A 27,156-nucleotide genomic window follows, 5' to 3' on the forward strand; every position below is an offset into this window, starting at 1 on the left:
CAGCTGCATATTATGGGAAAATTTATGATCTAAACTGATCATGTAATATTTCATACGCTCCAACACAGCAGGTGTTAACCGGTAGATCTATGAAACCAAAAACGCACTGAGCACAGCATTTACAAAAATAATAATATAATATAATTGCAGCTACTCGGCCGAGCACACCCGGGATAAGGTGACCTTTCACTGTTTGGAGAAGGAAATGTCTTCAAACGATTGTGAATTGTATCTTAGATTAAGCTACTCCGTTAGTTGTAAGCAATACGGCCTTTCCGTTCTAATTGAATAAAAAAAAAATTGCAACTACTGCAAAGTACTATTATTTGAAAAGTAAACAACATTGTTTAAGAATTGAAATTCTCGGTTGCAGTTTAATTGTTTATGTTGGAAACCATTATTTCAATAATCATCTTTTTTTTTTATTTTAATCACTAGGTCTATTATGCTTCAATTCGAAAAGTATATATAAGTCATGAAGATTGTCTCATTCATCTTAGCTTGACTAGGTCATGCCTATCATTACTGGCTTACTAGACCTATTTTACCACGTAGCCGAATTATCATAATCTGCATTATTTATCATAACTATCTTTTACGCACTTTTCTTTACAGATAATCACAAATAGTATCGAATAGTTTGCTTCAACATGATTATTATTTGCAAGTTCCAAAGGTTTTTAGTTTCAATCTTATCGCCGCCTACCAAAGATAAACAAAAACTAACGTCTTTTCATTAAGCAATCAAGTATTGTAACCGTATTAAATAAAAATGTTTGTATTGTAACGAAGTCGGTGTAATGCTCCACAAAAGTTGTTATATACTTCGAGAATAAATCGTGCTGGCTAAAAACGACAATAATATCATACATACAGGACTATATAATAGTATGTAAAATTCATACTGCAAAACACTATTGGTAGCCTAATGAAAATCCAATACGTAATAAAAATTGAAAAACTACACGTAAACGAATTATTTCATTCTTTGTACAATACATTTACTACGGATTTCCGCATGGTGATTTAAAGTATCCACTCTATAACATATTTTATTTAAATGTTACTTAAATTGCTCTAATGTTATAAGAAATGATTCAGTTATTTAACAAAAATGCTTAAATTATGTTGAGTAAATTTAGGAAAAATATGAAAAAAACATGGTTTGCATAAAGTTAAAATAAAAATGCATGTATCTAAAAATGTTTAACGATCATTGGAAAAACAAATATGTTTTGTTTTAATCAAATGTTGTTATTTCTTCAAAAATGTTAAAACCACCAGTTAGTAAAAAAAAAATCTTCTACAGCTTTTGATGCAACATCTGCGCATGTTGTAGATTTCAAACCGCGTGCACCTTGTTATCAATGAGGAGAACGAGATGGATCATACTACGGGTCGATAGGGTTGTAAATTTTCGGTTGTTGCTATATATACCACGGCAAACTTCGCGAGAAGCTCGCAGTAGCTCCCGGTACATTACCACGATAACTCGTTTTTGCCAGGGATATTTCACCCTTGGCCTGGTAATATGTACAGTGCTTCAAACGGTCACAATTTGTTCATTGTTTTTTCAAGTGTTAAAACCTTCTAGTACAGTTCAAGTAAATAGTGATTTATTGTCCATTTTTACCTGTGAAGTGTATTACTTAATGCAGATCCAAACAGAAGTGGCAATGATTATTTTGCCTAGTTTATTCATTTGAGAGTTATCAATTGTTTCCCGAAAAATTGACGCCCGATCGGAGTTTAAATAACTGAACGAGAGATTATCGTAGTGTTCTTTATTTTCACTAACACGGTTCAAAAATAACATGGCTCACAACTGTCGCGTTAGATCAAGACTACGAGCTTCTGTAGCATTAATTGTAGTTATATGTGTGTGTTTAAAGCAAGTGAAAGGTAATAACTATTATTAAAGGTTAAGCACGTTTCTTGTTTTTTGTGCGTCGTAGATATACAGTCGAACAGCATAGAGAACTATTTAGCTAAATTTAACGCTAAAACTTTAAACGTGTGCTCAAACATCCTTAATTATAACATTCGTTTCACAAATAGCTTGTAAGCATACTGAACATATGTAAAAAAACTGTAGTATATCTCATTGTTTTTTGTTTGAAAAATCGATATTTATTTCAATATCTTAATTACTAATTAATAATCTAAAACAGTCACATTGTACACCAACATCGTGGGTGAAAAGTTTTACACATTGGAATAAATGTTAATGTCATTAAATAGTGTTTTATGATTTTTCAAAATTGTAATAAAATTTGATTAGGCTAGAGTATAAGATAAATTTAACATTTTAAAAAATAATTGCTTCAACTAAGATTCTTTTCGGGGATGGTTTACATGCACTTTGACAAATAGTCCAAATATTTATTGATAGTAAAATATAATGGTGATCCAACAAAAAATTTACTGGGAATGTAGGTTTGCAACTCAACAATTATAGGTTCCAATCATTAAATAAATATTCAATCTCACGTAGACAATTTGTACGCATATCAACTGTACAAGTTTACAGCTGTACCGTTCATGCGTTTCCTGTTTTGTGCACTTTCATTTGTTCCAAGAGTTTCGATTCCACAACCGCGGAATGCATTTTTGCCAGAATTATGCGATTTCGTAGCATCAACAGTACTCGGTTGTATCATTTGTATCTGTTTTTTTTTTTGCAAGGGTATATCGTTAGGATAATCCACACCTTCAACAAAATTGTATAATGTTTTGTGCATCGCCTATGGTTAGTGCATGCCTATTCTTATTTTTCGATTCGAATAGCTCTTTTTTCTCGTTTCCCAGCAAGAAAAAACATATCCTTTGATTAACCAACCAGTCTTTCTAAAGTGAAAGAATTCCATTTTCTGAAACTCTTTTGTGTTTTGAACAGTCACATCCTTTGGTAGGTTGATGTAGCGGCAACCTGCAGGGTTGTGATGATAAGTCGCGCATCGTTGACATTGCATCAAGTAGACAAAGTGCCAAAGCCTCCGTAAAACAATCGCTCAAAGGGATGTTCTTTTCCATTTACCCCTACAGCCAAAAACGCAACCCACAAAATCATGCTTGTTGGCACACAGTTGCGTCATATATGATGTGCCGTGCTGCAATTGGGTTTCTATTCTACGGTTGGTGAAATCGACTGATGACGTCATTTTACGTACTGTAAATTTCAGTACCATTCGTCGACTGCCCAATCGTAACTGTCTTAACAATTACATAATACAAAGCTTAAGGGATTTAGAAGGGACACAATAAATGCAAACAATTTAGCGAATAGAAAGCCAAATATGTACCGCGTGTAAGGTCCGTCAAAACGCATTTATCCGATGCTTCATTTGAAATGGCAAAATAAGCGACCAAATGACAAAAGTATTTGAATTTTACCTCGCTTCCTTTACACCATACCTTCACGCAGCAGTTTTCTATACAGTATCCGGTGTTTGTTTGAGTAAAGCTGTACGCAAACCTTATGCTATCTCTATCAGGCCATCAAAAGCTATTGTGATATCCGAAGGCAGAAGATAAAACGGGTACCATCTATCGCCTTAAGGATTGTTTATTTTCAAACATGCACCCAAAAACCCACAATCCATGAGACGAATGGTGAAAGTACGTAGCATTTTTACATTCACCATACGTGTTTTATGCGTCATGGTTTTAAAATATCGGAAAGTGCAGGAAACAGAGCACTGTAAAACAACAGTTAGTAAACAAAAGATAGTATGTTTTTACTATTCAATAGATTTACTTTTCGAATCAAGCTGAGACAACAGGTAATAATAAAGATAGTATTTCTACTTCATCGCCTCGCTTTTAGCATCATGAAGCAGTTAATATTTACATAATCAATCATAATTACTATATCAAATTATGTAACCAAAGGAAAATGACATAGCGACGGGAGAATATTTTGAACTTTAAAAAGTTCTAATTCTTATTTTTTAGTGATTTTCTACTTTTTGTGCCATATTTCACACGGAAATAAAGACATCAGTTACCCTTTTCGTGTGAAAATTGATACCTGTTCAAACAGCCCAATACTCCGCAACGCATTAATGGAAAGATTGCAAAGTCTTGTTTGCCAATTGGTGACGAGCTAACCATCCGACAGTCCATTACACCATTGACAACATGGACAACATGTGCGTCATCTTTACAAAGAAACTGCAGGGCCAATAACTGTAAATGTACCAGTCTTTCACATCGGAAGGTACGGTCAATCTATTCCAATTGTGATTAAGAAGTATATTAGGCATGATTAGAGTGGATCGATCAAAGGAAATATTTGCACCTGAGCACCTGAGATTAAACAAAGATTTCGAACGCATACGTAAAGGAAGTATGCGGTATGTTTTGCAGCTTCTTCATACGATCATGTGTTGTTGCTTTATTTTAGAATATTTTATATGTACCAATCAGTCTCTTAACTCGATAGGTCGAAACGGACCTGTTATACTGCTTGTATACATCAGGTGGCATATGAAAAGCAATGGTCTTAATACATCTTAATTAATACAAGCAATTTTATTAATTTGAAATAACTTTAAATAATTTGACAAATTTGAAACACTTGAACCTTTTACCATCATCACTATTTCCACAGTTTTTATTTGTAATGCAAGTTTCATTAATACAGAAAATGTTCTACCTTGCCAAACTTTTTTATGATTATTGTAAGCAAACAATATCTATTTAGTTGATAGGATTCAGATAAAATTTAATGATAATTTTGAACGTCTTAAGGAAATAATCGAAAGTCGTTCCCAAGCGATTAAACAATGTGAAACCATTATTTCTGGTATTCGTGACTATAGGCACAGTTGGATACCGTATCCACGTGGGAAATATTGCTGCTTACCCCCACATTCATCAATATGTTTGCACAATCTACCGGTCAAAAACGAAACCAATTAACCAGTGTTGCTCTTTTTCTACCTCTTTTCCGTGATTCGTCGTATCCTGAAGGATCCTGCCTAAGCTACGGTCATTCGTGTTGGGGAGGTAAGTGTTTGACGCAATTCGAAGGCATTGGCAAGTGCTGACGAACACGCTCATATGAACGTTTCTTACAGCCCACGGTAAACGGGCGGGTCCGCCGGGACGTACAGCTTCTGGTGATGTTGTACAGTTTCAACCACAGCCACTGTTGGACCAAGCCAACCCACTCCCTGCTGCATTAACCGCCGCGGAACGGTGGGCTTTGGTCAAAGTTCTCCCAGAAAAGGTACGCGCATGGCCAACCACACACAGACATGCCATGCTCAGAAATTCATTTCATAATGTGACGTTGTATCGTTATATTTCTCTCGCATAGAACGCGTACCATCCATTTAGCAAAGTGATATATTCACCACCGGTTGTTGCAACTGGTTCGTTTTTAACCACCAACGATTTAGGCTCATCTGGGTCAGATTCTTCGCGAATGTTAATGGATTCAACCAACAGTGCGGAAGGAAGACTGGCTGAAACTAGCAATGAGTATGTTTACTAGCATATTACATGGCTTTCTAGTTCAAGTGGAAAATTTGACTCATTTATGGAAAGTGTTTAAGTTAATTTGGTTATGACTAGGTGTATTTTCTCGCACTTTGTGGAGCTTTTGCAAGCTGAAATCGAATGAAATCACTTCTGTTCAAAGTATCCTTGACTGACATACTGAAAGCTTTGCAAGTGTGTGTACACTGTGAAAAGAATCGATTTCAACTTGAAAAGGATCCATAAAGCATGAACGATTTCCTATCTACTTTGAACTAATCTAGTTCAACTTGAACAGAATCCAGAAATGGCTGTAACTTTGCACGTAATCTCTACAATAAAACAATTTACAGTAGTTTGACACGAAGTATGTATTTAAGTAAACAATGTTTTAATACTTGTCACAATCGTTCATCAGTGGTTATTCGTTTGGTTAGATGATTCTATGTGATTAAATTTTTTGTATGTTTAAACTTTTCAGTACCCTGCTTAAACCTAATACTCACGTTTCTTTTACTCTAGTTCCAAATCGCTGTCATCAACAGAACAGGAGCTAACACTTGGTGATGATCGACTAATAACGGCAGTTACGTCCCCGAACACGCGTCGCAGAGATCATCGGCACAAGAAAAAACCGCAACCAATGACTACACACCGTCGATATGGTGGACGCGATGAAAGATTTGACGATAACATGAATATCGCCCGATTCGTAGCGCCAAGCGACGACGATGTGAGTCAAATGTTGCTGCTCAATGCTGCCATGGCTGCTGCAGCAACAATGCAAACCGACAATGACGTTTCCGTTGCAAATGAGCGGTTTAATCGGAAGTTGTTCAACGAAGACACTAAAAACTCGATCCTGCTAAACGCATAATTCATCGACATGTTAACTAATTTGTAACATTCCGCCGAAACCGAACAAATCACCACAAACAGACGCAATATCAATGTCTGGGATTCAGGAGCAGTTTTGGTTACAATGTTCAAACAGTAAAATCTGCTAATTATGAATAGTTAATAAAAAGATGTTTCGCACTCCTCCGTGGTTAATTGTCATGCTAGGGTGTTTGTGAGATGCAAACTCTCCAACTTCGAAGTAGTGTAGTACGAGCGTACTATGTCTAACGCAATTCAAAGCGTATACTTTTATACGCTGGGATTAGGTGTAAGCCCATAATCGGGTGCTATCGTTGAACTTTATCGCATGTTTATCCATTCCTCACATCGCTTCACGTTGCTCATACCTTCCACACATGAATTACTAGGGAAAACGCCAGTATTACAGTCGAAATGACGATCTTATCACCAGTGGATAGATATTGCCAAACTTTACTTCTGTTTGCGCTAGGGCTGAGAAATTGGCAATGTTCATCGATGGCTGGGTTGGTGATAGATATTCATTTTACTTGCATAATGCATTACCGAGACAGTGATAAAGCATGCCGAAAGAAAAATGTGAGGCAAGTGAACCCGATAACTGAACCTCCTAAATACAACTTATGTTCGTGTCGCCTATGAGGATGGTTTTCGAAACCGTATTTTCCCGCGCATAATACGGGAGCTGTTAATCCAGCATAAATCCTCACAAACATACACTCAATTTGTACATACACATCTTAGTCAGTAAGCAGGGATTATAGAATCAAATATAAATGTAAAAACTATACTTCAAGTTTAAAACTGCCTTAGTTTTTCATTTAGGACAGAAATCCGATTTTTTAAGTTATGTGCTCCATGGTCGATAAAGATGAAATCTTTTTCTAAAAGCTGATCAGCAGTCACGTGGCTAAGTTTACTTTCTTTGCTTCCATGCGCTACATCTTCGTTGTCGATTATTATTATCTTTTCTCGCACCTACCGGCTAGGCAATGTGCATACCAATTCAACACAGGACGAATTTGTTATTCTTATTGGCGTAACGATTAATAAAGTAAATAATAAATATAATAAATAAATAATAAATCGATAAATAAATAAAAAATAAATAGACTGTATCGGCAAACAGCATGGACGTTCCTACCACGAAACTTAAATGCTCACATCAGTTCTTTTGTATTTGTATGTTGGATGCTTGCTAATAGTTTTACATTGCTCCTTTTGAAAATGAGACATGTGTTGTACCTTACGATAGGCAACTCGCGCTACAGTGTCGTTGGAACCGGTACGACACGAGTATTGGTGAACGAGGGTCCAAGAAAGGTGAAAGTGTAGAGTGATAAAAATATAAGTTTAGTAGTAAAAAAGCTCGAATGTGAGAAGGTCACAAAAGAACCTAAGTCGAGTCTTGGGATCGAGTTGGGATTATAACGGATCCGAACTGGCCCTTCGTGCGAAAGCGTACAACATGAGACATGTGAGTTTGTTCACATTCAATTAAGATGAAATGAATGAAATGTGTGAAAAATCACGATTTATGAGCTTTTAGAACTCACATCGAGGAAACATTTGAGCAAAAAACGCTAGGGTTTATATGCAAGAATAACAAAAATTTGGCACCCACAGAATAGCAGCCGAACTAAAAAATGGAGGTGCAACACTAGAAAACGAAATTCATCAAATTATTACTGAGGTATGGGATAGTGAATCGTTGCCTTGTGATTGGAATCTTGGTATCATCTACCCCATATACAAGAAGGGAGATAAGCTAGAGTGCTAAAGTGAATTCTTCTTCTTTGTCAGCACCACAACCTCAAGAGGCCTAGGCCTGACATTTCTGGCTTTCTTTGACCTTATTTACATGTAGCTGGATAGTTAGTCCTGCGTACGGGGGATTGGTCCGGATGGGATTTTGGTCTGGTCCGTTCGTGTGAAGACCGGCGCCGCTACCACCATGCCACCATCCCGCCATGATTCATGATGTTGAATACCGCCTACAAAATATTCTCCCTTATACTACAAGATCTTCTAGTCCCATTCGTAGAAAAGGTAAATGGAAACTATCGTAAGGGATTGCGAAACGGAAAATCATCCACTGATCAGATCTTCACCATGCGGCAGATATTGGTGAAGATCGCCATCTTCACAGCAGCAGCTACACTCCTTCCAACTCTTCATCGTCTTCAAGGCCGCATACGACAGCATAGTCTGAGAAAAACTTTACGAATGACAATAACCAACGTCACATGCCAGGTGATGGAGGATGAAAAATTCTCAGGATCCTTGCTACCACCAAGAGTATGAGGTGAAAGCTTCGGGGACCATCTTCTATAAGTCAATCTAGATCCTGGCATACGTTGATGACATATACATCATTGGTTAATGGCTCTCCTAAGTAGCGGTTGCTTACCGAAGTATTGAGCAGGCGGCAGAAAACCTCGGGTTGGATATTAACGAGGCAAAACACAAGTTGATGGTGGAACCACCAGCGGCTCTGCTGACACAACCCAACTTACGCAGGGGTGATGTACAAATAGGTGAACGCTCTTTCGAAGTCGTCCAAAATTTCACCTTTTTTGGGTCAAAAGTCAGCACCGACAATAACATTGATGTTGAAATACGCGCTAGGGTGCTGGATGCCAACCGGTCATACTACAGTCTGAGTAAACTTCTCCACTCAAAACACCTGTCGCGACGAACGAAGCTGGAATTATATAGAACCTATATAGGTCCAGTACTCACATACGCCTCTGAAATATGGACTTTGTACAAAACTGACGAAACCTTCTTAGCCGCTTTGGAAAGGAAGATGCTCAGAAGAATTTTTGGTCCCGTATGTGAGGAAGAACAATGGAGGAGCCGCTATAATGTTTATTACGCTATACGAGCTCTACGAGCTGTACGGCGAACTTACTGTCGTACGGCGGATTGGACTCGCCAGACTCCGGTGGGCTGGTCACGTCATGAGAACAACACCGGACGACGCAGCCCGTAAAGCCCTTGTAGGTCGTCCACATGGACAGTGTAGGCGTGGTAGATCCAAATTGAGATGTGAATTGTGTGATGCGTCCGCCAAAATGGCCGGGATAATGGCAGACAAAGACTCTCGATTGTGAGCGGTTTCCTACAGGACTGGTCCCGAGGACTCCTACAGCAGGCCAACACCACGTAGTGGTTGTAGCACCGGATAAGTAAATAAGTAAGTAAATTTAGTTAAACCTGTTTTGTAGTATGGTTCGAACATTTGGAACGCCTGCTGCTTTCAGTATTACAGTCGCAAAAGCCAATAGCCACAAGGACAATTGATACATAATCGGTACATGACAAAATCAGTTAAAACAATTTAACGAGTATTCAAACCACTTTGCTTATACAGTCAATGCCCGAGACACGGTTAACGCGTTCCAGAGAATTCCGCGTATTTCGAGTTTCCTCTAAAACATCGTTTATATGTCGTATTAAGGGATCTAATACTTTTTCCAACGTTGCGACGCACTTTCAAAATTGATATGTATACGTTTATTTCATGAATTACAATAACGTATTAAGAAAATTAAGTCTTATAATGTGGACATGCAACGTATTTTAGAAGATTGAGATTTAGAAATTAAATTCCGAATAAAAACTCCGTAAAATGTCATTTTTTTTAATCCGCGTTAATCGAGAACCGCGAAACTCGGGTATTGACTGTAGCTAGAAATAGATTAGTGATTATTTGACACAGCCTTAAGGAATACATGAAACATGGTCTTTTCCTAGCAGACGGAAAATTATGTTTAACAAATATTTTATAAAATAATTTACAGATACTTACTCTAGCTCTTTTATTTGGACTACAAGAAAAGAACAATATATGTGCATAGTGTTATCCCTGCCTATGCCATCTTAAGTAGGAGGCATTAGTATGAGACATCGACACTCTGCTACCAAATATCCTGTGGGTCTATCCAAATATCCTGTACAGTCTTAATGTTTTATTTTTCGTCATTAGAACGAACGAACAGACGTGTAGTCGGATAGTTCTTACTACGGGGAAACGGTCTTATGGGAATCGAACTATACTGAACCATTAGAATGATTTAGAGTTCAGCGTTGGCCATGGTATCAACCAATCTTATTTTGTGATGTAGTAGTAAAATAGGCTATTCTCATCTTACTCCAAGCCTGCATTAATGGCGCGATGGGTGGGGTAGCTTGGCAGAACCTGATCAAGACATGTGGTGGAATCATTGCAGCTGTAGTAGATATCATGGGATAATAGTCACGCATTAGAGCAACATGTTCCAGAATGCACTTTAATAGTATCGATGGAGCCATTTTTATTTTGATGCTATTTTTTCTGTCACCTGGGACATTACTTTGGTGCAGCAAGTTGTACGACGAGTTGTCTGTACATTTTTGTTCTGTTGTCATACAAAAAAAAAGATTCCCTATTGTAACTCAATAATCCATTAAAATTGCCTTGTTAAGTGTTAAACGCGCTTGATCGGTACAAATTCTATTTACATCAATCAATTACTTCATTACTGTTACAACTTGTCTATTACTGTTTACAGTAGCATTTTTTTTTGTTACCACATGCGGCTTGTGCTGGCACAAGTCCTATTCATAACAAATTCGATTCCGACGTGTTATCTATGGAGTTCGAGTAATATTTCATGTCGTTTCGTACTTTCACAATAATAAATCACCAGAAAGCAAATCATGCAACGAGCAAGAATTACTACCAGATTCATGGCGCATTACTCATTCATACAGATCCAATTTGGATTTTATCACAAACACGACTCTTTCATACAACTTTCATATGACTCAAAAGCATCTGTCGATCCAACCAACAACTTAATATCGAACGTGGCTATCTGATCGACGAACTTACACCAGACACTTCTGGAATCTCACTCACACTTTCACTCAAAACTATATATTAATGTTTTAAATATACACTTAGCCAGGAGACCCAAATTAAAACACGTCAGCTTGACCAATTGCTTTTATCCTGCTCAAATGAATGGGCAGCATACGTCATTCGATATCCGTAACACTCCTAAGCGCATTCATTATTGATAATTCTGCCCAGACTGACCAAACGCAAATGGTGACGGAGGGCTTGAAGACATTTGCTGTTGATTTGGATCACCGAGCACTGAAGGATCATCGGTCGGTGGAGTAGGATTACGGAACTGTTCAGCAGATATACGTGTAAACATGATACCAACGCCTTCAATCAAAGCTAGCAACACGCCACCTATTACCGCACTGCCGATCATAGCGGGCACACCGTTTCGAGCTGCCAAAATTCCACCCGTAGCCGCACCACTGATTATAGAGTTCCAAGGGTCTTCTTTCTTCCGAAAATGCACCAATGTGCAATCAATGGTGCTAAACATTCCACCCCATACGGCAAAATTTCCAGCAATAATAGGCGACCGGCTTTTAATCGCTGTTAAGCTTCCCAGCTGAAAATTTACCATAAGTATTAAAAATCAATCGGGTTCACATGTGGTTTTAATGAACGCTTCTCACCAAACGTCGATTGAATCCTGATGGAGCATTACGGAATCCTTTTATTGCTTGAAATACGCCACCTCCGATGCAACCCATAGCAAATGCTCCGCCGCAATCATCCACGATACGATACGGACACGGTTCACGAGCATACTCTTCCATCGTTGGTTTAGGTGTTGTTCAAGGATCTAGCATATGAAAACAGAACAGCAATGAGCACTCCACAGCAATTTTAAACGCCATTTATCGAACGAACGTAAATAAATTTTACACATTGTTGTTTTTTGAGCACCTATTACGCAAATTGGCACCTCATGGGGTGCATCTTGCTAAGGAATGTTTGTAGGATCAGATTCATTTACAACAAAAGTTCTCGCAATTTTATGGTAAGCTGTTTGAAGCTTTACCTCTTTACCGAACCGCTTTTTAAAGAGTAGCTTAATTTTTTTTTCTAAATAACTCACGTTTATTGCAAAATGTATGGGATTTTCCTCTACCTTTTTCGATCGTTCTGGTCGTTCGTTCGTTTAATGACATCTGTCACATTGACAATATTCCAAACGACAATTGAATCAGGAATTCTATAAACATGGGTTCATTACTGTAGTTTTGAACAAGGCACGTGCGTGCGACCCTCTGCCCAGCGTGTATTATTCAAAAACAATTCAAATCAATATGCCACCATGCAAACTGTGATCAGCATCAAAATAACTGTTAGTTAAGACTATTCTGCAAATGTTATGATTGAAATTAGCACAAGGAATACAAACAAAACGTAACATAAATAAAACTTGCGTTCGTAGAATACAAGCACGCGCACGTAGCTAAAATCATGCGAATAATTAAGCACACAATATGAGCCCACAATACACTTTTACCTAATATAAACAATAATATACTGAAGAACAGATATGAGCGCTTGTTCAGAACTATTGCTCTCTAATGTGTTGATGAACAGCAACCAGCTGTTTCGTCACCTCACCATTGGCCGTTATCAGACCTCAATAGCCAATTAGAGCGTTATCTGATTTCCACTCGTGTGTGAACATCCCACGAGTGGCATCAATATTTGACTGGCATAAATGACTCAGTTTTAACGATACCACGGATGAGACAACATCTTTGAAAAGTGCACATTGATATTAAAGTATTAACATGAAAACTGAATACAACGGCTGATTTTCAACCGTACATCTCAACAGCTTTGACCCCAAAAAATGGCCAAAACGAAATGGAATCTGCTGTTCGCCACGTTCATTCTATCGTGTGTTTCATTAACCGCTCTGATAGTCTCCTTGTGCACGCCGTATTGGGTACTTTATCTCTGCTAAAAAATTTCAACAAATGGTACAGCGTTATTCTTAACCGCTTGTCTGTCTTTTTATCGCAGGTTACTTCGGAAGCGTTCGAATTAAGTGCATTTAAGAACAGCGAAATAAACTATGGCCTATTTTCTGGTTCTTTGACTCAAAACTATCTTCCTAATCCGCGATACTATAATCTTACGCGTAAGTACTTGCGGTTCCAAGCAAAACCATTCAATTGTACTGATCTTAGACTTATTTACCTTCAGTTACCTGCCTTTATCAGGAATACGTGTGCGCGTTCAGTTGTCAAAAAGACGAGGAAAGCCGAAGCGACGAAGTATTAAAACTTTTGAAAGGTTTACGTCCAGATGATTGTCCCCTTCCTTCATCAAAGATGTTAAAAATCATCAGCCAACCGGGTCCAAACATATTTTCCCAGCATCGACAGACATCAGCTGCATTCGATCGTAGTAACTTTATCAACACTGGACTTTGGGTTTCGACGGTAGTGTTTATCGGTATAGCTACAAGTTTTGCAGCAGTTTCCGCTAGTTTCTCTATAATTAACGTGCTGTTCAATCCGGTCGAACCAGTATTCAACGTTTTTGGATTGTTCATTTGGAATGGAGTGGCCATCGGAGCGACAGCTCTTTGCATGATAATGTGGGGAGCACTGTTTGCTGGGACGCTTATCGACAATATCGCTATTACAGATACGCTGACGATACAAATTCCCTACACTTCTTCCGGTTTAGCTGCACTAGGAGTTTCCTATTGGGTTTTATTTTTACCCATTGTGCTGCACGGGGTCAACATAGGTCTGCTGTTATGGCGTAGGTACATCATCAATAAGGAGCCTCCTCCTACAACGATAGATGTTGATCGGTCAGATTTAACCATTATTATGTTTTGAATAAATTACAATTACACCTCTGGAGAGATGAAAAAATATAGTTACGACCAAATATCTGCAGAAACAGAATATGCAGATCCTGCATACGATTTTTGCTGTACTCCCTTTGGGAACGATAACCTGATCCCAGATTACACCACAGCGAATTCACTGAATTTCCAAACAAAACTAATTCAATTTCCGCAATATTCAAATTTTTAAAATCTTATCTATTTCATGGTCGTTCCAAAATCATATTTCAGAAATGCAAAACATTGCCCGAAAAAACAAAGTTATTTTAATTTATTTGTTGTTTTGCCAAATTACGGCTCATTGATAAGCCCAACTGTCAACATTGGTACAGCACATGTCGAAGGAGCCAAAATGACATGGACTTGCGATTGATGCCGTGGCTGTCAAAAAGCGTCCAAAAGTGAAGCAAAATAGAAGATAGCACGGAGCGTCACGCGCGCAAAAACAGCCTATTTCATTTTACTGTACGTAATTTGCGTTTCGTTTATGTTATTATCGTTTTTCTGACCAAGAGTACAATTTATGTTTTTCCCATGTATTTCCGCGTAAAAGACGTCAATGTATAATTAATTCAAATTCAATCGGCGTAAGATTTTGGGTGATCTGTACATCGCTTGTGTAAATTCCGATACCTCTGTACGACAGAAAAAAAAACGTCAGAAGATGCCGAGCAGGACGCGTCCTCGTGAAAGGTAAATAAGTAAATTAAGGTATACATTTGGAATGCTGCTAAACTAGCTTCAACAAAGCAACAAGTAGATGCGCAGCATTTTCTTGTTTTATGGAAAGCAAATCTGTCAAACAATGGGTATCAGTTGCCGGAAAGTGAATTTTGGCGCGTCTTCTACACCCTGCTAGGCATTCTCGGTTAGCCGTCTTGTTTTGAACTAGGCACAGTCTGCTTACGACAATAATCGGAAGCAAAATGAATGTCGAATGAAACATGTATGTTACTGATATTTGTGCACACTTCAGTACTATTCGCAGAACCTCCAAAGTGAAGAACCTCCCAAGTAAACCAAAAAGAATTGGTAAGAAAAGAACGATGACAAAATTAAAACAGGACAGTGCCGAGCCACCACTGCCGAACGGACTGGAAACAATACAATTCAAAGGTTAGTTTTACGATTTCGTATTCTATTTTACTAGGCATTATTTAATTTGTTCTTGTGTTTTTTTTGTCGCCGGTGCAGATGCTGCCAATTTCACAGAAAATATGTCAGAAAAGGAAAATGTTCTGTCCGTAAATATGCGACATGAATCTACTGATGAAAACAGCAACAACGTTACACGATCGCGAGGGCGATATTTACTGAAACAGCTATCTAGTTCTTTGAGTCCAAAAATGACTGAAATCAACACGGATGCTGACCATCGCGTTAGTCGCTATGGACGGCATCAGAAGCAAAAAGACAATTCAGATTACGTACCGGTAGATCTAACGAAATATGTTGGCAATTCGCCATTTAAGGTTAAACAGAAGATGGAGAACGCTGAACCTAATGGCCCATTGCTGATAAAAGCAGTACAAACGCCGACGAAAGATGATACCCCAGTGTTGATGGCGCCCGAGGTGCAAAATAGAGATACGAAATTACTCACTATGGAAGAAATTAAAATTGTTAGCACGGATGAGAGCAGTGTAGACATAAGCACTGACAATAACACTTTTACCCATAATTTGATTGTTCGTAAACAATCTTCGGATGCCGACAGTGCTAAGGGATCGTCAATCGATCTAGGTAATGGTTACTGTACGGGTACGATTTACTGGGGCGCTCAGTCAAAGAAGACTATCCACTGGCCCTGCATTGTACGGGTAGATCCAGAATCCGAGCGAATAACTCGAATGCATGGTGAAAAAATGATGGAAGTACATGTGTCTTTCTTTGGTGATAAAGGTCGCCGTGGCTGGATTAAGGAACATTGTTTGGTGCCATTTGAAGGCGTGAATAATTATTGCACCGAGGCAAGAAATCTACATTACGGAAAGCACGTGAAGCAAGCCTTAAGGACAAACATGTCGAAGAGGTGGAAAATTGCCTGTGATTTAGCGGAACAATACTTTGCATTACCGGTTGAAGAACGCATTAAGAAATATGATGATGAAGTGAAGTTGGAATTGATAAGCTTAAAAATATCACGATATCGTATGGTAGCGCATGCGAGCTTAATCACTCAGCAGGCTATTTCGCAGACGACAGAAACAGTGCATTCAGACAACCAGACAGCGTTATTGAACAGTCAGATGGCATCTATCAAGAGAGAACGTTCTACCTCACCTGAGAGTCCTGCATACGAAGCTTTACCGAGCCTTTCCTCTCCAGAAAATTATAATCCTGTGAAGAAAATGAAATGCTCTACACCTTCAAAGTCATCCAGCCACTATAGCAGCAAAATCGATCGTTACTTGCAATCAATAGACAATGAGGAATTAAATACCGGCGAAATCTCAGATAATAGGCTGATGGAAATGACACCCCCATTGGGTGAATCGAACATCGAATATGAAGATGTACTGAAATTCATCCGGCACTATGTGTTCGATGGTCGCACGAATCAAGAGATAGAAGAAAGTCTACAGTTTCATGTGAGGCAAATTGTTCGATTAAAAAAGGAATCCCATCGTGGCACAGAGCGCACTGCAAATCGACAACGGATACAAGCACTACTTAAAACTTTTGAAAAGTTAGGTCTCAAATCGATATCAGCTAGCAGCAGCAATGGTGAGATTGCCGGAATGAAAAAATCAAGAATTGACTTGCCAAGTAAAAAGGATTCGCATAGCTTGGAGGAAAAGTTTATTTTTCAACTCGATAAAAATTACCTCATGAAAGGCGTTCCGAAAGGATTTGTGTGCTATATTTGCAACCGCCCTAACAACGTTACCAAATGTAGCAAGTGTCTCCAGCATGTTCATTTACTCTGTCTGACCGATGATCCAATGCAAGTGGCTGAGCTGCAAAATCAAATTGATGAAAAACGGTTCAGCTGTGCCATATGTTGTTCTACGCCTAAAATTGAACAGACAAAATGTTTCATATGCAACGATGGGAATGAAGAATCGAACAAGGAACAGAAATTCCGTTGCACGGATAGCAAATGTGGGCGCGAGTATCATCTTTCCTGCTTGCGGTTGTTTCCGCACTATCGTACAGTCAGTGCGAAAACAATCATTTGCCCTTACCATGTTTGTCACACATGCGTATCGAGTGATCCCCGTGGTAAAGCTTCATTGGTGAAAACAGCACTGGCAAGCTGTATCAAGTGTCCGGCTGCATATCATCCGGATGGTAGATGCGTGCCCGCCGGATCTGAAATACTTACCACCAAACAGCTGGTCTGTCCTAAGCACAGTCTGGAACCGATAGCGCTGAACGTGAACTGGTGCTTCATGTGCTGCAAAGGAGGCGACTTAATTTGCTGTGAAACATGTCCGTTTGCATGTCATCCGAAGTGCCTTCCGTTCACGCCGCCGGACGGAAAGTATTTCTGTGAGGAGTGTGAGTCGGGTAGACTGCCTCTGTATAACGAGATAGTTATTGCTAAGCTGGGCAATTTTCGTTGGTGGCCGGCATTAACGGTGCCGCCTTCAGAAGTGCCCCAAAAAGTGCGGCAACTGCAACAGAAACAGTCGGATATTTGTGTAAAATTTTTCAACACTCACAATATGGCTTGGCTTAATCGAAAGCGAATGTACCTGTACCAGGATGAGGACTCGGAAAATTTAGGTGTAGAAAGGCCTGGATCATCGTTGGATAAAAAATATCGTTCAGCAATGATCGAAGCCAGTGTCATTTTCAAAGTATTACGATCAACCAAACTGCCTGGTCCCTCAGCTGGCTTAAGCAATTCTAAAATCACTCCAATGTACACGAAGATAAAAATGAACAGATATATTGCCCCTTTGAAACCACCATCTGTTCATCGCCAGCTGGATGGTGTTGAAGATTCGGTGTGCCGGTGCCAACCTGACGACGATGATCCTTGCGGGCCTACTTCAGCGTGTTTAAACCGTGCAATATTTATGGAGTGTAGTTCTAAAACATGTCCGGCCAAAGAGCGCTGTTCAAATCAACGATTCACAAAGCGGATGTATCCCGGACTTGAAGTGCGCAATTTTGCCAACAAAGGATTCGGTCTAGTTGCGTTGGACAATCTGCAAAATGGACAATTCGTCATCGAATATGTTGGTGAAGTAATTAATACTGAGGAGTTCGACCGACGTGTTCAAACGATGCAGACAGCGAAGGAAGAGAACTATTATTTCCTTACCGTCGAACCTGATCTTACAATTGATGCCAGAGCGAAAGGAAATGTATCGCGTTTCATAAATCACTCTTGTGAACCGAATTGCGAAACGCAAAAGTGGACGATCGGCGAAACACGTGTCATTGGGTTATTCGCTATTAAAGATATTAAAGCGGTGAGTTATTTTTTGTCTCCAACAATTGCATCCTCACCGCAGTAGATAATGGAATGTTTATGTTTTAAATTTTTCAGGGTGAAGAACTGACTTTTAACTACAATTTGGAGAGCTTGGGAAACAGCAAACGTGTATGCTTGTGCGGTGCAGAGAGATGTTCCGGTTATATTGGAGAAAAATATCGTCCACCAAAGAAGGAGGAAGTTGCATTCAGGGGAAAAATTGGAGAACGTGGTAAAGTCAGTAAGAAAATGGCCAAGGTGCGCAAAACAAAAAAAGCACTAGTTTCTAAAACGAGCGTTAAAGAAGATTTAACGATTGTTAAAATGCAGTCATCAGATAACGACGTGGTGCTAATAGCTACGCCAGCATCCACAATAGTTGATCTAGTTGATGCGAGTGTCTCTAGCCCTACACTACCCGATGATGCAGTCGTTGTTAAGTCGGAAAGAGTGGATGACATTATTTGATTCTTTTCTAGATGTTATACATTTTATTTTGTGAATGATCCACCATAGAGGAAGGTTTATAGGTCGAAACGTAATCCGAGTTCTGTTTATATATTTGTATTGAAAGCTGTCAATGTAAATATCCTGTTCACATTGATGTTTTTTGGAAGCTAAATGCGAGAAAGAAATAATCATATACATCATAAATACCGCTAATAGACAGGACTGTTTGAAAGCTGTCGTAATGATAGCAGAATATCAGCAAAACAATTCTAGATAGAGTAAACGATAAATGGTCAAGCAACGGTTTTTGCAATCGTAGACGAATGAAGTAGGTATTTTCTACCCTTAAACTGTTTGCAAGTGTTAAAATTATTTATATTTATATATGTTCCCACTCTCGGGTCATCACATGGTTTGACTGTTTAATAAAGACTAAAATAACATTCTTGTTAAAGATTCTTTTACTGCAATAAAAAAAACACCTAGATCGAAATAGTGCGGATTTCCCTACGATTTGACTGAACAGTGTTGAAGGCTTTTTGTTTTATTGTCGCATTTGGACGGTATTTAGGACATATACGTTAGAGTAGGAATGCAGAATCTAATAATACATACCACAATCCTTTATACAAGCTGCTTGAGCATATACATGCTAAGGGGCTATAATCATCATGAAATTACTTTGGTTAGGTATTACCATGTACCACTTTTTTATAATGAGACATTTAATGGTGCTCAATTGTTAGTCGCATGCTGTTTATGTCCAGTTCCATTAATGTTGTTTAAAACGGTAGATCGGTTCAATGTGATTATGGTACTAATTCTATAACGGATGCTTTCACGTCTAATAATCTACCGATTCGAATTTAACAACTAGAAATAGAACTCAATATTCGGATTAGCATAGTGAATGCTGCCATGATTTTGTTCGAAGCTGCTCCGCGATATACTAAAGAAATTATCCTCCCACACGCACGTGTAGTTGTTTAAATCGGCAACGGAAGATCTTACGGCTGGACCTCCCAATCTTCAACAATATTGAAAAGATGGATTTTGTAGGCAACATTTGCCGGATTTGTTTCCATAGCAACGAATTACCAACCCAGATTACAAAAGCATCAACAGATTGACCGTAACATCCACTCTGGGATATTTTTGACAGGTGTTTTGACAAAACAATAGCCACTTTGAAACCATTCAGGGAAATTTGAAGCATATGACCGCGGCGAAACATATTGTTTCACTGCTACGCTACGTTACTGTACGAAAACAGCTCGGCTAGAAAATCAGTGCATTGTGTGTCCAAGAACCCTTCGCGAAAATCGTAACAAATACCGAAGAAAGCTTCTGTTCATTTATTGAAATATGATTCAAACGGAGTATGATAACTTGATTCTTTCGGGAGAACCGGAACCGGTTAATATTGCCGAAGGATGTGGTTCGTTAGGAATGTTCTTGATGAAACGTTTGTTCCGCCATGGTGATAATGTGGCAGTGGTAAGTTAGTACCTTTACCTTTAACCCGGCAACGCACATTGCTTTTGCATGATTGACATCGCTTTTGACCTTTCTAGATCGATGGTGTGTACTCGAGCGAGCTCCGGTATATGGAATTGCTGGAAACCGGTGTTCGGTTAGCCGATGGTCTTCGAAAACAGGCGAATTTACGAAAAGGCGATGTAGTGGCAATCATCAGTGAAAATAGGCTCGAATTTCCTGCAGCTCTGTACGCATCATTTTTCGCAAATGCCGCTGTTGCGCCCATCAATTTGACGTACACCGAGCGTAAGTTTTCTTCCGAAGATGGGTAGAAAGCACTGATAAGCGCCTTATCGTACTAATTCAGTGTAATTGGCCGTTCAGTAATTCTGTGTCTATTCAGATAGCGTCAATCCTGTTGGAATGGTTGCTATCAGAACGGTTTTGTTGTGCGGTCATCGTATAAAAGATAAACGCTTACAAGGCAATTAAGATATCAGAAGAGCAGGATTGTATTTGGTACAGTCACTGTTATCTGAATTGAGGAGTTGTATTTAAATCTATGTCTGTACCTAGTAATGATTCGTTTCATTGGTGTTATCTCCATTTCAGGTGAATTCGACCATGCACTTAATTTGTCGAAGCCGAGAATATTGTTCTTGTCGCCTTATTCTGCGGAACGGGTGATTAAAGTTGCACGCAAAAATCGGCATTTCATCAAACATATTTTCCTGTTTGGCGAAGAGAACCCGTTTGGGTCGGACGTAACTCTTTACGATGAATTCCTCTCGCGGACAAATGCCATCAATCCGTACTCTTTCCAGATCGAACCAACCAATATCGAAGAACATGTAGCCCTGATCATGTGTTCTTCCGGTACGACCGGTTTACCAAAAGGTGTGCAGCTAACACAGCGAAACGTGATGGCCAGCATTTCGTTGCTTGCCATGATGGAGGCTTCGATCGAAGGACCCGTCGTTGTCCTGAGTGTCATACCGTGGTTCCATGCGTTTGGATGTCTCACGTTAATCAATGTCATTAGCAACAAGCTGAAGTTGGTATTTCTACCCAAATTTGAGGAAGGATTGTTTTTAAGCTGCATTGAAAATTATCGCTGTTCCTTTGTGTTCGTTGTTCCCCCATTGATGGTGTTTTTGGCCAAACATCCATTGGTGGATAATTATGATCTCAGTAGCATCGATACGCTACTCTGCGGGGCTGCTCCACTGAGCAAAGAAACGGAAGTTTTGGTGAAGAAACGTATTGGGGTAAAGCATGTTCTACAGGGTTACGGGATGAGTGAAACTACGTTGGCCATGTTGGTACAGTCGAATGATTCGAAAAAATCGGGTAGTGTCGGGAAACTGCAGGTCGGTACAATGGCGAAAGTAGTCGACATATCATCGGGTAAATTGCTAGGCCCCAACGAACCGGGTGAACTGTACTTCAAGGGTTCACAGATTATGAAAGGATACATCGGAAATGAACAGGAAACTAAGCAAACAATAGACAAGAACGGTTGGCTTCGTACCGGGGATATTGGTTACTACGATGAAGACGGAGAATTTTTCATCATTGATCGGTTAAAGGAGCTCATCAAGTACAAGGGATTTCAAGTACCACCTGCCGAAATCGAAGCTATTTTGTTGACAAATTCAAAAATTAAAGATGCAGGTGTCGTTGGGCTTCCGGATGAACAAGCCGGGGAGTTACCGTTGGCCTTTGTGGTAAAACAAACCGCAGTAGATCTTACGGAAGACGAAGTGCAACAATACGTGGCTGTTCGTGCATCACCGGCAAAACGTTTGCATGGTGGAGTACGTTTTGTTTCGGAAATACCGAAGAATGTGAGTGGAAAAATTTTAAGACGTGAACTTCGCGCTATGTTACAACGACCTCTAGCGAAGCTGTAAATTTCACTAATTGGTTCAATTACTAAGATTTAAATTGTTGCGCGGAGAGTGGTGGATCAAGTTCCTTGGAGGTCCTGTGCGCAATGGTAGCTGAGGTCCTTAATTTTAGCGGGCTCTACACTATCATAATTTACATAATGATTTCTACATAATATCTTTCTTTGGGATCACCCTACACGACCAGGGTGTAGGCTGCGGTCTAGTTCGCCACTGGGCGCAGATAACCTTTTATTAAAAAAATTTTAACAAACGTATTCCGTTTAAAGTACTCGATGTGTGTTTGTCTCAATGTGGTAAAGGATCTGCAAATTGGTAAGGTTTAACTACATTTTAAAGCTACAGTACAGTAAAACGCTAAATATTTGATACCAAAAAGTGCAAACAAATTGATTCATTTATTTATTTACTTATTTATTCCATGATGACGGCGTTTGCCGTATTATCAACAAAGTGTTGAGTTTTTACAAATATTTCAAATTTTACAAGGCATTTGCTCCTTGCGAATTGCCTTATCCCGGGCATACTCGGTTTACAAATTGATTTAATCGGTATGATTTTAAGTTTTGTTTACAAATAAAACTCTATGCACATCATCTTCGACCAGGGAACAAGTTTAAACCTGGTTCATAGCCTGTTTTACACTATCCGGAATTTTAGAAAGAATGTCGTCATGTGACACTCCGCCAACAGTTCCCAAAACCCCACTGCTGTTTGGGAAAATTACATCCTTACCATATCGGTAATGTCGTCCCAGCATATCAGTAAGCGTTCCACCGTTCGCTTCCAGCACAGCTTCTGGTGCACAGGTGTCCCATTTCTTACAGCCCGCACTTGCGAATACGTACGCATGAGCCTTGCCTTCGAGCAGTTGCAGCACCTTGTAACCGGCACCGCCGACGCGTAAAATTTCATCAGGTGCTAGTGCATCCAACGCGGATTGGACGATACCATTGGAATGCGAACGAGTAGTAGTCACCAAAAAGCGATCCGATGGAGGTTTAACCGGTAGGATACCGCCGGAGCCGCATCCTTTCAAACCCCAAATTGTGCGACCGACATCACCTGTTTCGGCTTTATAATAAGGTTGGTGTATCACACCACCGACCGCTCTGTCGTTGATCGCGATGCCAATCAGTACGGTAACACGTTCAAGAAATCCTTGGGTATACTCGCTTGTGCCATCCAGCGGGTCTACCCAAATCACCACATCCGACTCCTTCAGGTCAGCCAAAGTGTCTGGACATTTGTGTTTTTCCAAAAATTCAGTATTGCTTTCTGTTATTATCCAATCATCGGGCACCTAAAAGAAAATAATAGGTAAAAAAAAGTAATCGGAATGAGTTTCGTGACACACGGTATCGCGGTAGTATGTCCTTTTACATTTAGATCACTGGCTCCTTCTTCACCTATGATGGTAACGTTTGGGAACAGCTTGGAAAGCGACGCTACAATACAGCGTTGTGCCGATCGGTCAGCTTCGGTTTGAAGATCATCTTTTCCTTTCTCGACAATGCCCAGATCACCACGGCACATCACATCACGGATAATATTACCGGCCCGATGTGCTATCTTAATCGAGCTCCCGACTAAACGCATTACCAATGGGGCAGTGTTGGTCATCGCAGCACTTTTCTTTTTACGCGACGTAGAGCCGACAGGTACGTTCGACTGTTGGATTACTGACGATTGCTATTTACATAAAGCGTTAATAGCAGCAAGTATTGCACATGACATAATTTAGTAAACACAGAACTTTGGTTGCTATATTTTGCGACGATTTATTGCTGAATATTATTGTGTCATTGGCGAAGGTGTATAGAAAGTCCACTGCCGCATCCGGAACTGTCATGGCAGTTGACAGCAGTTTTATGTATAGTAGAGGTTATACGTTCTCGGATAGGAGTTAAATTGCAAGCATGCCGATTCTCCTGTGGCGTTTGTTTTTTTTTTTTTCGTTAGAGAGACCAGGCTGTATCGATGTATTTTACAACATTGTCGGATAGTCAGTCCTTGCAATGGGGAAACGGTCCGGATGGGACTTTCCTGTCCAGTTATGTTGTGTAGGGCCGGCACTGCTACAATTTATATTCTGTGGCCTTTGTTTATTTTCCAAAATACAAAGTACCCCCAAAATTCCACGAACTATAAAAATTTCGAAATTCGCGTATCTCGGGTATGGTGTAGCTCGGGAAATAATTGTATGTTATAGTTTTAGTAAACACTGTTTGGTCCTTTGGATTAGGATTAGGTTCAGGACTTTGGAGTACATAAATGTTAAATGGTAACAAGCCCTGTCCAGATTTGGTCCGATGTCCTATCCGGAATCCCAAAAATAAATGTCACTTTCAACTTTATTGTTCATTGATGTCGTGAAGTGTAACAGTACCTTGATATTAGATTAAATCTGTACGTGTAGTCATCACTTAGGCAGCGCATCATGGCATAACTCAACCTTGGTTGAATAGACTTTGATCCTTCAATTTGCCAACATTGAATATACAGTGGATCGCATTTAAAATTGACGCCAATTAGTCCGTGCGGAGATCATCAGTAAGCGGAACAGAATTCCACCATGTCACGAGTTTTGGTTGGAGTTAAGCGTGTAATCGACTATGCTGTAAAGGTAGGCAAAGTTCTGAAACTTCCTGTTCCTTTGACGCTAGGTACATGGAAAGATAACACGAATCTGCGACCGAGACAACCAGCGGCTCCGGGAAGATTACCACTGATAAGCCCGATTCTCAACCCCCAGGACTGTATTGCATTGCCCGTTACACAACATGGTCTTCCGAAGCAATCAGCTGAATGGCAACAATCCGAAATGTAAGATACGATTTGTAGCCCTATTTTAATGCATGCAAAATGATTCTTCACAGATTCGCGTCAAACCGGACAAGTCCGGAGTGGTCACTGAGGGTGTGAAACACTCGATGAATCCTTTCGATGAAATTGCGGTAGAAGAAGCGGTAAAATTGAAGGAGAAAAAGATCGCATCCGAGGTGGTAGCTGTCTCCGTTGGTCCAGCTCAATCGCAGGAAGTACTCCGCACAGCGCTTGCTATGGGTGCTGATCGTGGCATTCACGTTGAAGTGGCAGGCAAGGAGTTTGATTTATTGCAACCGATTCACGTGTCAAAAATATTGGCCAAGCTGGCACAGGACGAGAAGGCGGATTTGGTGATACTTGGCAAGCAAGCCATTGATGATGATTGTAATCAGACCGCGCAGATGACGGCGGCTGTTTTGGACTGGCCGCAAGCCACCTTCGCCTCCAAGGTCGACAAGGACGGTGATACCTTGACGGTTGTGCGCGAGGTTGATGGAGGATTGGAAACCATTAAAGCCAAAATGCCGGCAGTGGTTAGTGCTGATCTGCGCCTTAACACACCCCGCTATGCGACTCTGCCCAATATTATGAAAGCGAAGAAAAAGCCGATCAAAAAAGTGGCACCCAAAGATTTGGGTGTAGACACAACGCCTCGTATCGAAATTGTTTCCGTTGAAGATCCACCTGTCCGACAGGCGGGATCCGTATTGCCCGACGTGGATACTTTGCTGGCCAAGCTACGTGACGGCGGTCACATCAAATAAGGGTTCTCACATGCAATAGGTGTAATTCGCACATTGAAATCACACCGGGGTAGAAAAGAAGAAAGGGGATTGTTAGCTTGTCGATAAGATCGAGAATAAAGCTCATAATACTGCAACGTTTGTCCATTGTTGCCCAAAAAAGCGTTTGTGCACGTGGAATGTCCAATGCTACACATTGTTATGTCCGACATTTCTTTCATTAGCCAATCACATCCACGCAGCGAGAATGTTAAGTCAGGGTATATGTTTCTAGAATATCATCTCATATAAAATAAAACTGTTCATAATAAATACAAACGCACGAGCGCCGTTCCCGGGATTGCGTGGTTTCGAAACGTAACACGTCTCAACACACCTATGCCACGCCACTTTTTCGAAACTTAGAAATTCGGGAGTTTCGGATTTCGAAACTTTTTCGAAACTTGGCCAAGGAAATCAGGGAACGGAATATAAAAGACATTGCACATTACGACCTAATAATGAAGATCAGACCTTATTGCATCGGTTAAAAGTTACTGCCAGTCACGGAAAATAAGCTGAGGGGTTACACTTTAAGAGTATTTGATCTTGTGTTACGTTACAATGATTGAACAGCTTTTTGGATTACTAAAGAGATCAGGGTCCGTGTTCGGCTAACACAAAGCACACACTAACTATACGACAGGCCGATTATATCATGGCTAGACAAACTGATCGGCACACTAGCAATGTTGGCGACTGGAAATGGCCCATTTCAGTTTTGCTCGGAAAGTATTTGCTCGTAATGGAACTGCTGTTCCTGCAACAGAACGCCGGAATTGTTCAAATGCTCCTCCTCTTCTTCATCCTCCTCGTCGTCCTCATTTTCATTATCTTCGTCTTCATCGTTGTTATCATTATGCTCATCATCCCCCTCTTCGTCATCATCGTAATCTTCATCATCTTCATGCGTTCCATCCTCGTCCTCCTCTTCCTCATCTTCGTCACCGGATCGTCGCTGGGTTAGATTCCTGCCATTACGATTATTGCAAATACTGTTGACCGGCGTTAGATGATGGTGCTTACGTCCACCTGCTACATTATGCTGCTCAACCACATCGGATTCTCCGTCTCGGTCACTATCGTCGGACGCGTCCACACTCATATACTTACCATCGATGTCCTCTTCGTCTTGCACATCTCTTTGGTGTACCTGTTTCATGTGATTGTGATAG

The 27,156-nt window shown here is 40.1% G+C and overlaps 7 protein-coding genes across 7 annotated transcripts; 5 read left to right on the top strand and 2 right to left on the bottom strand.

Annotated features, from left to right (window-relative positions):
- The first annotated feature begins 1,814 nt into the window (after positions 1–1,814).
- On the top strand, positions 1,815–6,361 carry LOC128709148 (uncharacterized). The gene is made up of 5 exons (XM_053804134.1): positions 1,815–1,902; positions 4,975–5,010; positions 5,082–5,233; positions 5,324–5,487; positions 6,007–6,361. The coding sequence occupies exons 1-5, from the start codon at positions 1,815–1,817 to the stop codon at positions 6,359–6,361; spliced, it is 795 nt and encodes a 264-aa protein (XP_053660109.1).
- A 5,062-nt stretch (positions 6,362–11,423) lies between these two features.
- Positions 11,424–12,033, bottom strand: LOC128718984 (mitochondrial import inner membrane translocase subunit Tim17-A-like). The gene is made up of 2 exons (XM_053812605.1): positions 11,890–12,033; positions 11,424–11,822 (listed from the first exon to the last, which is right to left on the bottom strand). Exons 1-2 carry the CDS (start codon positions 12,031–12,033, stop codon positions 11,424–11,426), a joined length of 543 nt encoding a protein of 180 aa, XP_053668580.1.
- A 1,055-nt stretch (positions 12,034–13,088) lies between these two features.
- On the top strand, positions 13,089–14,091 carry LOC128708691 (uncharacterized). The gene is made up of 3 exons (XM_053803671.1): positions 13,089–13,184; positions 13,262–13,379; positions 13,445–14,091. Exons 1-3 carry the CDS (start codon positions 13,089–13,091, stop codon positions 14,089–14,091), a joined length of 861 nt encoding a protein of 286 aa, XP_053659646.1.
- Positions 14,092–14,754: 663 nt separating this feature from the next.
- LOC128718146 (nuclear receptor binding SET domain protein) lies at positions 14,755–18,999 on the top strand. The gene is made up of 4 exons (XM_053811818.1): positions 14,755–14,795; positions 15,091–15,218; positions 15,297–18,529; positions 18,607–18,999. Exons 1-4 carry the CDS (start codon positions 14,767–14,769, stop codon positions 18,997–18,999), a joined length of 3,783 nt encoding a protein of 1,260 aa, XP_053667793.1. The 5' UTR covers positions 14,755–14,766.
- A 1,347-nt stretch (positions 19,000–20,346) lies between these two features.
- Positions 20,347–22,373, top strand: LOC128710510 (uncharacterized). Its single transcript, XM_053805566.1, has 3 exons — positions 20,347–20,478; positions 20,556–20,766; positions 21,073–22,373. The coding sequence occupies exons 1-3, from the start codon at positions 20,347–20,349 to the stop codon at positions 22,371–22,373; spliced, it is 1,644 nt and encodes a 547-aa protein (XP_053661541.1).
- Positions 22,374–22,986: 613 nt separating this feature from the next.
- LOC128718147 (3'(2'),5'-bisphosphate nucleotidase 1) lies at positions 22,987–23,993 on the bottom strand. The gene is made up of 2 exons (XM_053811819.1): positions 23,754–23,993; positions 22,987–23,673 (listed from the first exon to the last, which is right to left on the bottom strand). Exons 1-2 carry the CDS (start codon positions 23,991–23,993, stop codon positions 22,987–22,989), a joined length of 927 nt encoding a protein of 308 aa, XP_053667794.1.
- Positions 23,994–24,945: 952 nt separating this feature from the next.
- Positions 24,946–25,963, top strand: LOC128719983 (electron transfer flavoprotein subunit beta). Its single transcript, XM_053813627.1, has 2 exons — positions 24,946–24,996; positions 25,250–25,963. The coding sequence occupies exons 1-2, from the start codon at positions 24,946–24,948 to the stop codon at positions 25,961–25,963; spliced, it is 765 nt and encodes a 254-aa protein (XP_053669602.1).
- The last annotated feature ends 1,193 nt before the right edge of the window (positions 25,964–27,156 follow it).

The sequence above is a fragment of the Anopheles marshallii genome, chromosome 2 (assembly GCF_943734725.1).
Source record: "Anopheles marshallii chromosome 2, idAnoMarsDA_429_01, whole genome shotgun sequence".
Taxonomy (NCBI): Eukaryota; Metazoa; Arthropoda; class Insecta; order Diptera; family Culicidae; genus Anopheles; species Anopheles marshallii.